We start from the raw sequence: 14,343 nt of genomic DNA, 5'->3' as shown, positions 1-14,343 counted from the left end.
TTGCTACGTAATGCTGCACTACAATGCATCTTGCTACGTAATGCTGCACTACATCTGCACTTTAGGCTTATTATATATTATGCATCTTGCTACGTAATGCTGCACTACATCTGTACTTTAGGCTTATTATATATTATGCATCTTGCTACGTAATGCTGCACTACATCTGTACTTTAGGCTTATTATATATTATGCATCTTGCTACGTAATGCTGCACTACATCTGTACTTTAGGCTTATTATATATTATGCATCTTGCTGTAGGCTACGTAATGCTGCACTACATCTGTACTTTAGGCTTATTATATATTATGCATCTTGCTGTAGGCTACGTAATGCTGCACTACATCTGTACTTTAGGCTTATTATATATTATGCATCTTGCTGTAGGCTATGTAATGCTGCACTACATCTGTACTTTAGGCTTATTATATATTATGCATCTTGCTGTAGGCTACGTAATGCTGCACTACATCTGTACTTTAGGCTTATTATATATTATGCATCTTGCTGTAGGCTACGTAATGCTGCACTACATCTGTACTTTAGGCTTATTATATAGTGTTACACCTAAGAGACAAAAATCAACAAATTATTCTATTTGAGTAAATGTATTTTGGTCTTTATGATTTCCTCTGTCTCAAGAAATCAAGCATGACATGACATTCTGGTTTTTATATAAGTGAGGTTAAAGTTCATGCTTCTTTTGGATTATTAGTAGAGAAATATTTTAATGGTTTCTTTCTATTTTTTGTAGGGGTCACAAGCCAGTTAACAAAAGGGCTCAAGTGCTAACAAAGGAGGTCTGTGCAACAATTTCTTCTTATCAAACAGTGTGTAAAAAGTATAAGAGTTATTAGTTGAAAATATAGAAACATCTATAAAACATGTACTAGGTCTCTGTGAGCCTTCAGAGCAGCACTAAAATCAAAGTGGCAGTGTTATAGCAAGAGGTCATAAAGTTTCAACAGATAGCTATACTATTCATCAGTAACAACTGTCCCAAACTTCTTTACAATAATTACTTATGTGCCTTTGGTACAGCAGTAAATCAGTTTCGTAGTGCCATAGCAAGAGGTTATTAGGTTTTAATGTCTGTCCCTTTATAATGTACTTTCATGCCAATAAGAAACCCCTCATGTTTTCCATTACTTACTGTATAAAATTTAGTTTTAATCTTGGTTAAAAATGTGTTCTTCATTAACTGATTATACTGATTAAAATTTTAAAAAACATCATATTCAGAGGTGTCACAGCCTTTCTACCAAAATTTACAGTATCTAATATTCTGTTCTGTGCCATAGTTTAGTTGTCTTATTAATGTAACACAAGTATTTGTTGCATTATGTCAATTTGCTATGGTCTTTACAGGAATTGGCACAAGTTTTTTAAGAAAGGTCAGACTGAAAGAGATCCACAAAATATAGAAAGAGTGGAAGGTATTGGAAACCAGAGGTATGAGTGTTTTAAAGTTGCTCTCTTTTACAAAATCCATTCCATGTTTTGTCAATCACTTCAATTATCATTTATGATCTCTTGTTGACTGTGATTATGATGAAGGATTTAGAAATTCCAACTGATGATACATATCATTTGTAATGTACGATTTCTCTCTGATTCTAACTACCATGTAGGATATATATATATATATAACCTAAAAAACAAGTTTGATATCCTTCACCTGTGAAATTTTACAAGGCTTAGCAACCAATGTCTGTCAGCAAAGGGATTCAAAGTTCATAGCTACTATTTTACTATTCTAGTAGAAGATGGAATCAGTTATTAGTGATGTTTCTATGTCTTCTACAATCAAAGTGAAAGGAAGATTCATGTAGTTGTTAAAGATGTTTGTCTGTCTTCTACTGTTATCATGGAAGAATGATACAGTTATTATGTTTCTGTCTTCTACTATCTAAGTGGATAGATATTAATGATGTTTCTGTGCTTTCTACTGTCAAAGTGGAAGATTCATGTAGTTGTTAGTGATGTTTGTCTGTCTTCTACTATTGTAGTAGCCCTTTGCTAGTACAGCGGTATGTCTTTGGATTTACAACGCAAAATCAGGGGTTCGATTCCCCTCGGTGGGCTCAGCAGATAGCCCGACATGGCTTTGCTATAAGAAAACACACACACTATTGTAGTGGAAGATAAATACAGTTAGTAATGATGTGTCTTTGTCTTCTGCTGTTGTAGTGTGTTATGTATTATAATTTATCCAGGACAAGTCTCTGGTTTATTATATCATATATTACAATTTCATATGGCCAGAAATTCTAATTTTGATTTAGAAGTTAATTGAGCATCAATATGTATCAAGTTTGATATTTGCCAACAAAATTGATACACACCATTTTCTTTGTTAACACAAATAATTTTAATATACAAACAACAATAAAATTTACAATAAAGATTATTACAAATAATGATTTATATACAAAGGTTTTACAAACTATTTTGTCTTCAATCATGTATGAAACTGAATATTTTACGATGAGTGAATGAAATTTTAATTAATATCGGTACAATTCACTTAACAGTTAGCTAGTTATTTTTCTATCCTTGGCTGTTCTCATGCCATTTACAAGCTGACTTTTCTCAGATGAAGATCTAATGTCTTCATAGAAATACTAAAATCTGAAGTTAAATGGTTTGTAATGTTTGAAATCTATAAATGGTCCTGGTCAAGTGTCAATAGTTTTCTAATTAACAAGCATTAATTACTGTTATAGATTTCAAGGTATATAGTTTACTAACTGGAGCAAACTGAGAATATCAAACTCTTTTTAGGACGAAAATTTCAATAGGAACATTGATACAGTTACTAGTGACATTCTTCTCTTTCTGCTGTTGTAACAGAACACTATTTCAGTCATTCATGATGTTTTCCTGTCTTCTGCTGTTGTAGTGCAACATTGATACAGTTACTAGTGACATTCTTCTCTTTTCTGCTGTTGTAACAGAACACTATTTCAGTCATTCATGATGTTTTCCTGTCTTCTGCTGTTGTAGTGCAACATTGATACAGTTTCTAGTGACATTCTTCTCTTTTCTGCTGTTGTAACAGAACACTATTTCAGTCATTGATGATGTTTTCCTGTCTTCTGCTGTTGTAGTGCAACATTGATACAGTTACTAGTGACATTCTTCTCTTTTCTGCTGTTGTAACAGAACACTATTTCAGTCATTCATGATGTTTTCCTGTCTTCTGCTGTTGTAGTGCAACATTGATACAGTTTCTAGTGACATTCTTCTCTTTTCTGCTGTTGTAACAGAACACTATTTCAGTCATTCATGATGTTTTCCTGTCTCTCTGCTGTTGTAACATTGATACAGTTTCTAGTGACATTCTTCTCTTTTCTGCTGTTGTAACAGAACACTATTTCAGTCATTGATGATGTTTTCCTGTCTTCTGCTGTTGTAGTGCAACATTGATACAGTTTCTAGTGACATTCTTCTCTTTTCTGCTGTTGTAACAGAACACTATTTCAGTCATTGATGATGTTTTCCTGTCTTCTGCTGTTGTAGTGCAACATTGATACAGTTACTAGTGATATTCTTCTCTTTCTGCTGTTGTAACAGAACACTATTTCAGTCATTCATGATGTTTTCCTGTCTTCTGCTGTTGTAGGGCAACATTGATACAGTTACTAGTGACATTCTTCTCTATTCTGCTGTTGTAACAGAACACTATTTCAGTCATTGATGATGTTTTCCTGTCTTCTGCTGTTGTAGTGCAACATTGATACAGTTACTAGTGACATTCTTCTCTTTTCTGCTGTTGTAACAGAACACTATTTCAGTCATTCATGATGTTTTCCTGTCTTCTGCTGTTGTAGTGCAACATTGTTACAGTTACTAGTGACATTCTTCTCTTTTCTGCTGTTGTAACAGAACACTATTTCAGTCATTAATGATGTTTTCCTGTCTTCTGCTGTTGTAGTGCAACATTGATACAGTTACTAGTGACATTCTTCTCTTCTGCTGTTGTAACAGAACACTATTTCAGTCATTCATGTTTTCCTGTCTTCTGCTGTTGTAGTGCAACATTGATACAGTTACTAGTGATGTTCCTTTTGTTTTACTATTTTTGTAGTTGAAGATTCATACAGTTAGTAATGAGGTTTCTCTATTTTCTACTGTTGTAATTGGAACAGTAATGCAATTATTAATGACATTTCTCTGTCTTCTGCTGTCTTAGTGGAAGACTGATGACAGTTACTGGTAATGGAAGAGTTGAAAGGAAAACTGTGATTGCTGAAGTACCCTTAGTGTCTGATGAGACAAGGAAGAAAGCCGACAAAACTACCAGACATATAAAACCAAGAGAGAGGTTAATAAAGTTTCTCTCTGTATTATTTGGATGTAACATCGCTTCTTTCTTTTGTTATAATTATCTGATGAGCTTACCTGTGTTTCTCTGGACTGTGTTGTGTAGGCTTCATTGTGTAACGTAGTTGCCATTATAACGCTTCATGTAATTATTCGTGAGAATGTACAGAAATGTGTCTAATAACAAAATCTGGAATTCTGTTGGTAAATGAAACTTTCAACATAATTAACTTCAGTTCCTTTTATTGAATTTGGTTTGGTAGTTTTTTCCCTCAGAATATTCTGTTTTGTGAAAGCATGTATGAAATGTCTATACAGAGAAGGAACCAGCTTTCATTATGTAAAGAAAATAAATATTTATTACTTAATTACTTTCTAATAAATAATAATAAAGTAATAAATATTTATTACTTTCTTATTACAGAAAAGATAAAAACAGCAAGAAAAAGAAGAAAAGACACAAAAAGCATAAAAAGAAAGAACACATGAGAGATGTTGAGTGTAGTGGAGAATACACTGTTTCCCACGTGGATTCAAGATGATGCGGAACGAACAGCCTAGCAGTAAAAGAAGGCGGCATGATAGTGGTGACTAGAGGATGGTGGGATGTTAGAACAACTCTGTGAAGCTTTTAATAACTTGTAACTTCCAAACTATATCATACTGTTATCACATGAAAGACTAGATAAGTGTCAGTATGATGATTCTTGACAATAATTCCAAGAAATTATGTATTTCATCAAAGTTGTTGTTTTAAGTTGGTCTTGTTACAGTTTGTTTGTTTCTTAATAATTCAATGACTATCTCTAAACAATTGTTCCAGTCATTATCTGGGTCACTGCACATGTTAAATTTATTGTGAAAGAAGCAATTTTAAACCTCACGCAAAGTGTATTAGGTACAATCATTGTTTCTTATTCTTTCTTGTCTTCACTGTCTCCTTCACAACATTTTCATATGGGTTTTTTTCAGCTGGAATCCACACACACTGCTTTTGTCAGGCTGAATTTCAGTTATCTCAAACTTTATTTAGGTTTTCTTGCATGTACTTACATTTTAATATATTCTCTCTCTCATGTTTATAAGATAACTCGTTTTACTCTAAATTTTTAGGACTTTATGAAATTATGATTCCATGTGATGTCCATCTATATATACAGAAGATGTCTTATACTTTAGTTATCCATATCATTAACATCTCAAGGTGCAAATATTTTATTTATCAAACACATTTTAATCTGACTGGCCTATTTCTCACTTTCTTCCATTTTTGCTTCTTTAGCTATCATGTCTGTATTCCCTTTGCTATTACACTTATTGTGTATTGATTTCACATATGTTTTTACATTAAATCAAAGCGATGACTTGTTGTTCAACTACAGTATTTGAATTTCTGATAATATAATAGAAGTGTCCCAGTGAAACATAATCAAATAGATTCACACTATCATTATAAACTGGCATAACTCTTTGTTAAAAAGGGCTGCTGAATCTGTCTACATTCTTACTGGGTAAAATCATAAACCACTTCTTCAAAATGAAGAAGTAATTATGATTCCCAATGCTCATATTCCAAAAACATTACATCATTTTATGAATTCTAATAGGATTTCTGTGGTGGGTTGACATTACAAAACTTGTGTAGGAAGTCTCTTTAGCTGAGGGATATGACAGCTATAACAAACTGCATCATACAGTTGGATATTATACTGTTGCCTTGAAATAAACCCAACCTGTTTTTTGTTACTTGTGCCATTCAGTAAGACCCTCAATACTGTACTTGTTCTGAATCACAAGAAATAAAAGCTTTTATTAAAGTAGATGTATCTTCATTGTCTCTGACAAGTGGGTCTCTTCCACTCCCAGTAGCTTTCTTATACTTCTCTAGCATCGTATTAGGTTGGATAGGCCTACTTCATCTAACAACTCACAATACTATACAGCAGTAACATTTGGTAACAGATCTTACCAGTATACCTGTAACAAGTTATTAAAATTAAAATTATGGAACTCAATTGATACAATTAATTTAAGTCGTGATATGAGACGGGCCATAACTTAGTCATTCAGGGGTTCAGGGAAATCAGATGTAGGTGGAATAATATATTCTGCCATCTCGTTGATGTTGGTGAGAAAAGCTTCCTTCAACATTTTGACTTTCATCCATTGTCAGACACCTTCAGATGTGGAGACTTTCAAGTTTCTTAGTGTTGATGAAACTTTGTTGTGGCATCACAATGTAAGGCATTTTGTCATTGGACTTGTTTCTTTTTCCAAGAATTTTCCATATGACATGCAGTTGTGTATCAGAATGAGCTTCTACCAGTAGCTTAAAACTTAGTACTAACCAGTTTGTCTGCAATTGATCTTGTAGAAAATTAACTGGATAACAGTCCATTACTGATGTGATACCCTCCTCTAAATGTAATTATGTGTATCTTCTATTTTTGACAAGGATGGTCCAGTATTACAAGATGTTACTTTTCCCTTAAGATTGTTGCAGCCCATACTTAAGAATAATATGATTCAGTGCTTTCCTTCAACTTATTTAATTGATGGTTTTTTAATACTAAATTTGGTTTTCTACCCTCATCCTATCAGTTCTCACATGTGCTGACTTCTCTAGTTATACCTTACTTTCCTCCTGCTTTCACTGAGCTTTTCTGTTATTTGCTGAATCTGTTACTCTGATTTTTAGCTTTTTGTATTCCATCTTTTAAGTTTTTAATCTTTGTTTCATACGGTTTGATCTTTTTTTTTTTTTCTTTGTCTTAGTCACATTTGTTTTCTTTAGCAAGTTATCTTTCTTTTTTGAGCCTTTGCATACCGTGGTTGCAAATAACTATATCTGTAATTTTAATTACTTTCAGGTTGTATCTACAGAAATATTGAATAAAGTCCAAAGAGGTTATAATTCCAGTTAGATCACTGGTTAGGCCACATTTGAAATTTTGTGTTTAGGTTCTTGGGCTTCTTTCTTTAGGAAAGATATTGAAGTGTTGGAGAGGGCACAGAGGAGGGTTATTAAACTGACACCTGGAATGGAGGTGTTGTCATATGAGGATAGTTTAATATCCTTAAAATTGTTCGCTCTTGGAAAAAGAAGAATTAGAAGAGACCTCATTGAAGTGTTTAAGATGGTAAAAGGAATTAATGAAGTTGACGCATATATAGATTTAGCCAAGGTAGAAGCTGTCTTCAGCTAAGAAAATTTTATTTTTCAAATAGGGTGGCTGGCCTATAGAATGAGTTGCTTATGGATGTTGTGGAGGTAGTAAATTTGAGTAGCTTTAAAAGAAAACTTGATAGATATACAAATGATAAGGGCTGGCTTTACATTTTTATTTATTTAATAGTTTTAGTTTGAATGTAACAGTTTAGATGGAGTAACAGGCCCCTTTTGTCTTTTGCCCCTGAACATTGTTATCTGTTACAATTGATTAAGTTATTTTGTCATTAATACTTCTAATAATGTACTTGTTTTGTTTTTTTCAAGACTTATTAATTTCCTTTATTGATTAATTAATTTTATTATTAATTATTTATTATTAATTTTATCTTTTGGGGTTTCACACTGTGTTGGACAGCAACAAGTTTTTCCAGCAACAGATTCAAGGTGAATGGATCCCAGATAGATGACAGAACAGATGCAATTCTAGCAATAAACATATAAAAGAAGTTATATTTGACTGTAATGAACTGTTATTAGTATCATGATTTTCTCCACTTAGCACCAATTTTAAAGTCGAAGTATTTTTGGTTGCACTAAAACTAAAATACAAAATATGTATAGAACTGGTTATTTCACTGAAATCATCAAAAGTCATTAATAAACTTGCTTGTCTTTCTTGTTAACATGACTGCTTATATTGGTGTAGTATGCTGGCTTACCATGTTCCTTTATCATCTCCAGAAACAAAATTCTTCCAAATTATTGATTATTTAATTGTGCACTGTCATGGAGGCAACACATGTTTTAGGATGCAACATTATCTTCTGTTCACTTCAGCTCTCATTAGATGGTGTACTCTTCCTATAAAAAGGTTTCAGTACTGTACCTCAATTTAGGTTTATATAAAAATTAAAATATCCTATGCTGGATGCACTATGACATTAATTAAATCTAATAACTTGACAACAGTGTGAACAGAGGCTAAAAAGTGGCGCTGTTCACTGGACAAAGAAATCGAGGTAATATATGACATCCGAGTTCATTTTTTTTTTGTTAACTTTATTTTGGCTGAGTTCATCTTCAGAGACAAAATGGTGGTGAGCTATTTTCAGATCTAGTAGAGATTATTGCATCATTGTTTATGCAGATGTGTAAAGTATTCTGTATATTATGTTTAGAGATTGTTTTCTTTGCCCTTTAATGTGTCACGTTGAAATTCAGCCAAATTATGAACCACTACTCTTGATGGAATGTGCTCTTAATTTAAGTGTTGTCTGTCTTATAGTTGTTGGATGGTCACTTTTACTAGAACATACCATATTGATTCTATTAAAAGTAACTATGGGGTATTTGTATTTAACTTTATGAGTATTTACACCTCTATTCAAATAACTTGTTAAAGAAAAAGTGTGGTATTCAAATTCAATGGCATAGTATTCATATTCACTGAATAATTTAGTGAATACTTAATGCTGTAAGAATAGAAGTCACCTTTTGTACTCATAAAATGTCTAGACTGTCAACATTACATTCACAGCATGTTAATGTCTCTTTTAGTACAAGCTTTGTGTGAACTAAGTTTATACTGTGAGAAAAATTAACACTTGTATACAGAATGCAATGTAATGAGCAGATTGAATGAAAGAAAATCTTGGTTTTCCATTGGTTATAAATAAAGTAAAGTATTATAACAGAATGCAATGTAATGAGCAGATTGAATGAAAAGAAAATCTTGGTTTTCCATTGGTTATAAATAAAGTATTATAACAGAATGCAATGTAATGAGCAGATTGACGAAAGAAAATCTTGGTTTTCCATTGGTTATAAATAAAGTATTATACATTAGGGAGAAATATTGGTAAATTATGAAAGAAATGATGCGACAGGTGTGTTGAAAGATTAGATTATTTATATGATGGCTATGTAGCTATGTAACTATGTAACTATGTAACTATGTAACTATGTAACTGTGTAACTATGTAACTATGTAACTATGTAGCTATGTAACTATCTTAGTAGCTATGTGGCTTATGTAGCTATGTAACTATGTTAGCTATGTAACTATGTAACTATGTAGGCTATGTAGCTATGTAACTATGTAACTATGTAGCTAATGTAGCTATGTAAACTATATGTAACTATGTAGCTAATGTAACTAATAACTATGTAGCTATGTAGCTATGTAACTATGTAACTAAACAAAATTGAAGGTGGCTGTGAAAAATTATTCTTTGTCTGAGGGATAATGAATAAACTGTTAAATTTTGTATTTCTTGGATAGATGGTAAATAAATTAGAGAAGAGGGAATACCTAGGGAAAAGTTGTATTTTTTGACACTAGGGCTTTTTTTTTGTAAATATCGCTATATAAAATTAAGGATATAAATCTTGTATACTATTAAAATATGATCATTAGATACAACTTTATGCTGTACTAGTTGGTACAGCATGAACCAAAAGTACTTTAAATTTGAAATGTAACATACTAAAAAACATGACATGAATTGTTAGGGATGCTCATGGTGAGAGTTAAATTGGGATAATATTCTCCAACCACATTAAAAGCTATACTAGTACTGGTTATTAATCCAATCAGATAATTTAAGATTGCTTCTAACCTATTGACAGTGATACATGAACACTTTATAATTTGTTTGTTTCTGAATTTCGTGCAAACCTGCATGAGAGATGGGGATAGCTCGTTTACAAATAGTAACTTCGAAAATTAACTTTTCAATTAATCTGAATCAGCACACATTTTATGAGCATTTCTTCCTGACCTCTGCTTTTTCCCACATGCTCCAACTTGTGGTCGGTGATACTGTGAAAAAAGTGAACCACTGCTAAATGTAATTTCAAAACATCAACCATCGGGTCCTATATTTGAAAATCTACACAAGCAACAGAAAGAGACGAGAGTTCAGCTGAGAGCACCAGCACCATTAAACTTGAAAACTTTATTGAAGATTCCTCAGAGGACATTGTTTAATCGAGGTGATGGTGCATCAAAACTTACTTTTCACAAATGAATTGTGTTTACATATTTGGTACCTTTTGAAGAGGCAACAGATATCAAGTTCAGAACTTTACCTCAATGTGTTTATGGGCTGATGACTAAGATTGACAGCATGCAGTTTACATATAGTTTCAATACTGACACTGCACTGATGAATATGTTCACGTTTGTCTGACTTAGGGTGAACAGGGAAGTTTCTTATGCTGGGCTGCAGCATTGGATCCCAGATTTAAACTTGAGAGGTTCTTCACTAGATTTACGGTTTATGAATCTAATCAAATGCTATTGAAGCAAGACTCAAAGAAGGTTTCCTCAACAAACAATTTTACAACCATGGAACTGAAAAACGACTGTAAATCCCCTCATGCAAAAGAAATAAGCTCTTCAGTTGCTTTGCTACTTCCAAGAAACCAGCCACCTTATCTTCAAAGGATCAGTACCTACATCGATGATTCTTACATTCCTGTAGAAAACAATCTCAGATTATTGGAAGGTACAAAAAAAACATTTGTTTACCTGTCCTAATTCTACTAACCAAATGGTACCTGAGTATTCCAGCATCCTCTGTTCATCAGGCTTAATCACTGCTGTCTCATTGAAAATATATTTGAGAGATTTTGTTCATGAAGAAGAATGGACATTTATAATATCCATAAGACTCATTCTAAAATGTAATTTACGTTCTTTTATAATCCACATTTTGTTTGTTTCTAAAAAAAATTTTTATAAAACAAAAATATTGAAATCTTATTGTCTGCTGTTTTATCGTTATTGCATATTACTTGATAAAGTATTCGAATACTTAACATTTTTCTGTATTTGTTTCATAAAAATATGAAGTATTCGTATTCGATCATTGATTTCTAGCACGAACTTTATCTCTGAGTAAAAGACTTAATTCACACAAAGGAATGTGGAAATTTAAGGTCAAATCTATTGGAACACGCTGTAGATAAGTGTGACGATTTGTGTGTTCAAATCTGACAAGATCTAATTACAAATAGAGCTTCCGTTTAAAAGAGAGTTCGATCATATATAATGAGCAACGAGAGATTACCAGGTACATTCTGTTTTCCAACTAGTTGTGTGTTCTCAGCACAACCACAAAGAACAACAGGGAACTATTTGATCCATCTAGGCCATTACAACCAGTAAGTTAAACCATATACTAAGAACTAAAAGCCAGTATTTACCATTCAAATATCTGTAACTCACAAATTATCTTTTAGTTTTTAACTATTAAAAACTATTAGTTTTTTAATTTTAATTTTTTAATTTTTTTTATTAGTTTTTAACCCCATATCAAACACACAAAATTTATAACTAAAGAATCCGAATTTGTCTTTGTTCATACAGTTTTTACATGTATATATTTATAGTGTTGATTTATACCTTCTCTTTCCTGTACTTGTGGTTGGTTATCTTGGTTTATTACTTTTCTTTCCTGTACTTGTGGTTGGTTGTCTTGATTTATACCTTCTCCTTCCTGTACATGTGGTTGGTGTTCCTGATTTATACCTTCTCCTTCCTGTACTTGTGGTTGGTTGTCTTGGTTTATTACTTTTCTTTCCTGTACTTTTGGTTGGTTGTCTTGATTTATACCTTCTTTTCCCTGTACTTGTGGTTGGTTGTCTTGATTTATTACTTTTCTTTCCTGTACTTTTGGTTGGTTGTCTTCATTTATACCTTCTCTTTTCTGTACTTGTGGTTAGTTGTCTTGATTTATACCTTCTCTTTTCTGTACTTGTGGTTGGTTGTCTTGATTTATACCTTCTCTTTTCTGTACTTGTGGTTGGTTGTCTTGATTTACATCTCCTCTGTTCTGTACTTGTGGTTGGTTGTCTTGATTTATTCCTTCTCTTTTCTGTACTTGTGGTTGGTTGTCTTGGTTTATTACTTTACTGTTCTGTACTTGAGGTTGGTTGTCTTGATTTATACCTTCTCTGTTCTGAACTTGTGGTTGGTTGTCTTGATTTATACCTTCTCTTTCCTGTAGTTGTAGTTGGTTGTCTTGGTTTATACCTTCTCTTTCCTGTACTTCTGGTTGGTTATCTTGGTTTAGTACTTTTCTTTCCTGTACTTGTTGTTGGTTGTCTTGATTTATTACTTTTTTTTCCTGTATTTGTGGTTGTTTGTCTTGATTTATACCTTTACTTTCCTGTACTTGTGGTTGGTTGTGTTGGTTTATTACTTTTCGTTCCTATACTTGTGGTTGGTTAGTTTTGATTTATACCATCTCTTCCCTGTACTTGTGGTCGGGTGTCTTTGTTTATACATTTTCTTTCCTGTAATTGTGTTTGGTTGACTTGAATTATACCTTCTTTTTCCTCTATTTGTGGTTGGTTATTTTGATTTATACCTTCTCTTTCGTGTACTTTTGGTTACTGTTCTTGATTTATACCTTCTCATTCCTGTAGTTATAGTTGGTTGTCTTTGTTTCTATCTTCTCTTTCCTCTACTTGTAGTTGGTTATCTTGGTTTAGTATTTTTTTTCCTGTACTTGTGCTTGGTTGTCTTGGTTTATTACTTTTCTTTCCTGTACTTGTTGTTGGTTGTCTTGATTTATTACTTTTTTTCCTGTACTTGTGGTTGGTTGTCTTCATTTCTACCTTCTCCTTCTTGTACTTGTGGTTGGTTGTCTTGGTTTATACCTTTACTTTCCTGTACTTGTGGTTGGTTGTGTTGGTTTAGCACTTTTCTTTCCTGAACTTGTGGTTGGTTGTCTTGGTTTATACCTTTACTTTCCTGTACTTGTGGTTGGTTGTGTTGGTTTGTTACTTTTCTTTCCTATACTTGTAGTTGGTTGTGTTGGTTTATACCTTCTCTATCCTGTACTTGTGGTTGGTTGTCTTGATTTATACCTTCTCTTTCCTGTAGTTATAGTTGGTTGTCTTTGTTTCTGTCTTCTCTTTCCTGTACTTGTGGTTTGTTATCTTGGTTTACAATTTTTTTTTCCTGTACTTGTGCTTGGTTGTCTTGGTTAATGACTTTTCTTTCCTGTACTTGTTGTTGGTTGTCTTGATTTATTACTTTTTTTCCTGTGCTTGTGGTTGGTTGTCTTGATTTATACCTTCTCCTTCTTGTACTTGTGGTTGGTTGTCTTGGTTTATACCTTTACTTTCCTGTACTTGTGGTTGGTTGTCTTGATTTAGTACTTTTTTTTCCTGTACTTGTGGTTGGTAGTCTCGGTTTATACCTTCTCTTTTTTGTAGTTGTGGTTGGTTGTCTTGATTTACATCTTCTCTTGATTTACACCTTCTCTGTTCTGTACTTGTGTTTGGTTGTCTTGATTTATTACTTTTCTTTCCTGTACTTGTGGTTGGTTGTCTTGGTTTATACCTTCTCTTTCCTATACTTGTGTTTGGTTGTCTTGATTTATTACTTTTCTTTCCTGTACTTGTGGTTGGTTGTCTTGGTTTATACCTTCTCTGTTCTGTACTTGTTGTTGGTTGTCTTGATTTATTACTTTTTTTTTCATGTATTTGTGGTTGTTTGTCTTGATTTATACCTTTACTTTCCTGTACTTGTGGTTGGTTAGTTTTGATTTATACCTTCTCTTCCCTGTACTTGTGGTCGGGTGTCTTGATTTATTACTTTTTTTTACTGTACTTGTGGTTTGTTGTCTTGATTTATACCTTCTCCTTCGTGTACTTGTGGTTGGTTGTCTTGGTTTATACCTTTACTTTCCTGTACATGTGGTTGGTTGTGTTGGCTTAGTACTTTTCTTTCCTGAACTTGTGGTTGGTTGTGTTGGCTTAGTACTTTTCTTTCCTGAACTTGTGGTTGGTTGTGTTGGTTTAGTACTTTTCTTTCCTGAACTTGTGGTT

General features: G+C 32.9%; 1 protein-coding gene across 1 annotated transcript; it reads left to right on the top strand.

Moving 5' to 3' along the window:
* Positions 1–1,344: 1,344 nt before the first annotated feature.
* Positions 1,345–8,183, top strand: LOC143241881 (uncharacterized). The gene is made up of 3 exons (XM_076485189.1): positions 1,345–1,454; positions 4,198–4,329; positions 4,753–8,183. The coding sequence occupies exons 1-3, from the start codon at positions 1,345–1,347 to the stop codon at positions 4,868–4,870; spliced, it is 360 nt and encodes a 119-aa protein (XP_076341304.1). The 3' UTR covers positions 4,871–8,183.
* Positions 8,184–14,343: the final 6,160 nt, after the last annotated feature.

This window comes from Tachypleus tridentatus, chromosome 2, assembly GCF_004210375.1.
Source record: "Tachypleus tridentatus isolate NWPU-2018 chromosome 2, ASM421037v1, whole genome shotgun sequence".
NCBI lineage: Eukaryota > Metazoa > Arthropoda > Merostomata > Xiphosura > Limulidae > Tachypleus > Tachypleus tridentatus.
The sequence above is the reverse complement of the archived record's forward strand: the minus strand, read 5'-3'. Positions and strand labels throughout refer to the sequence as shown.

Bases quoted from the DNA above. Each gene is read 5' to 3' on its own strand.
- LOC143241881 (XM_076485189.1), top strand. From the start codon at position 1,345: ATGTCAATTTGCTATGGTCTTTACAGGAATTGGCACAAGTTTTTTAAG. The intron at 1,455-4,197 runs GTATGAGTGTTT...CTGCTGTCTTAG, and splicing joins GAAGGTATTGGAAACCAGAG to TGGAAGACTGATGACAGTTA. The intron at 4,330-4,752 runs GTTAATAAAGTT...TTCTTATTACAG, and splicing joins CATATAAAACCAAGAGAGAG to AAAAGATAAAAACAGCAAGA.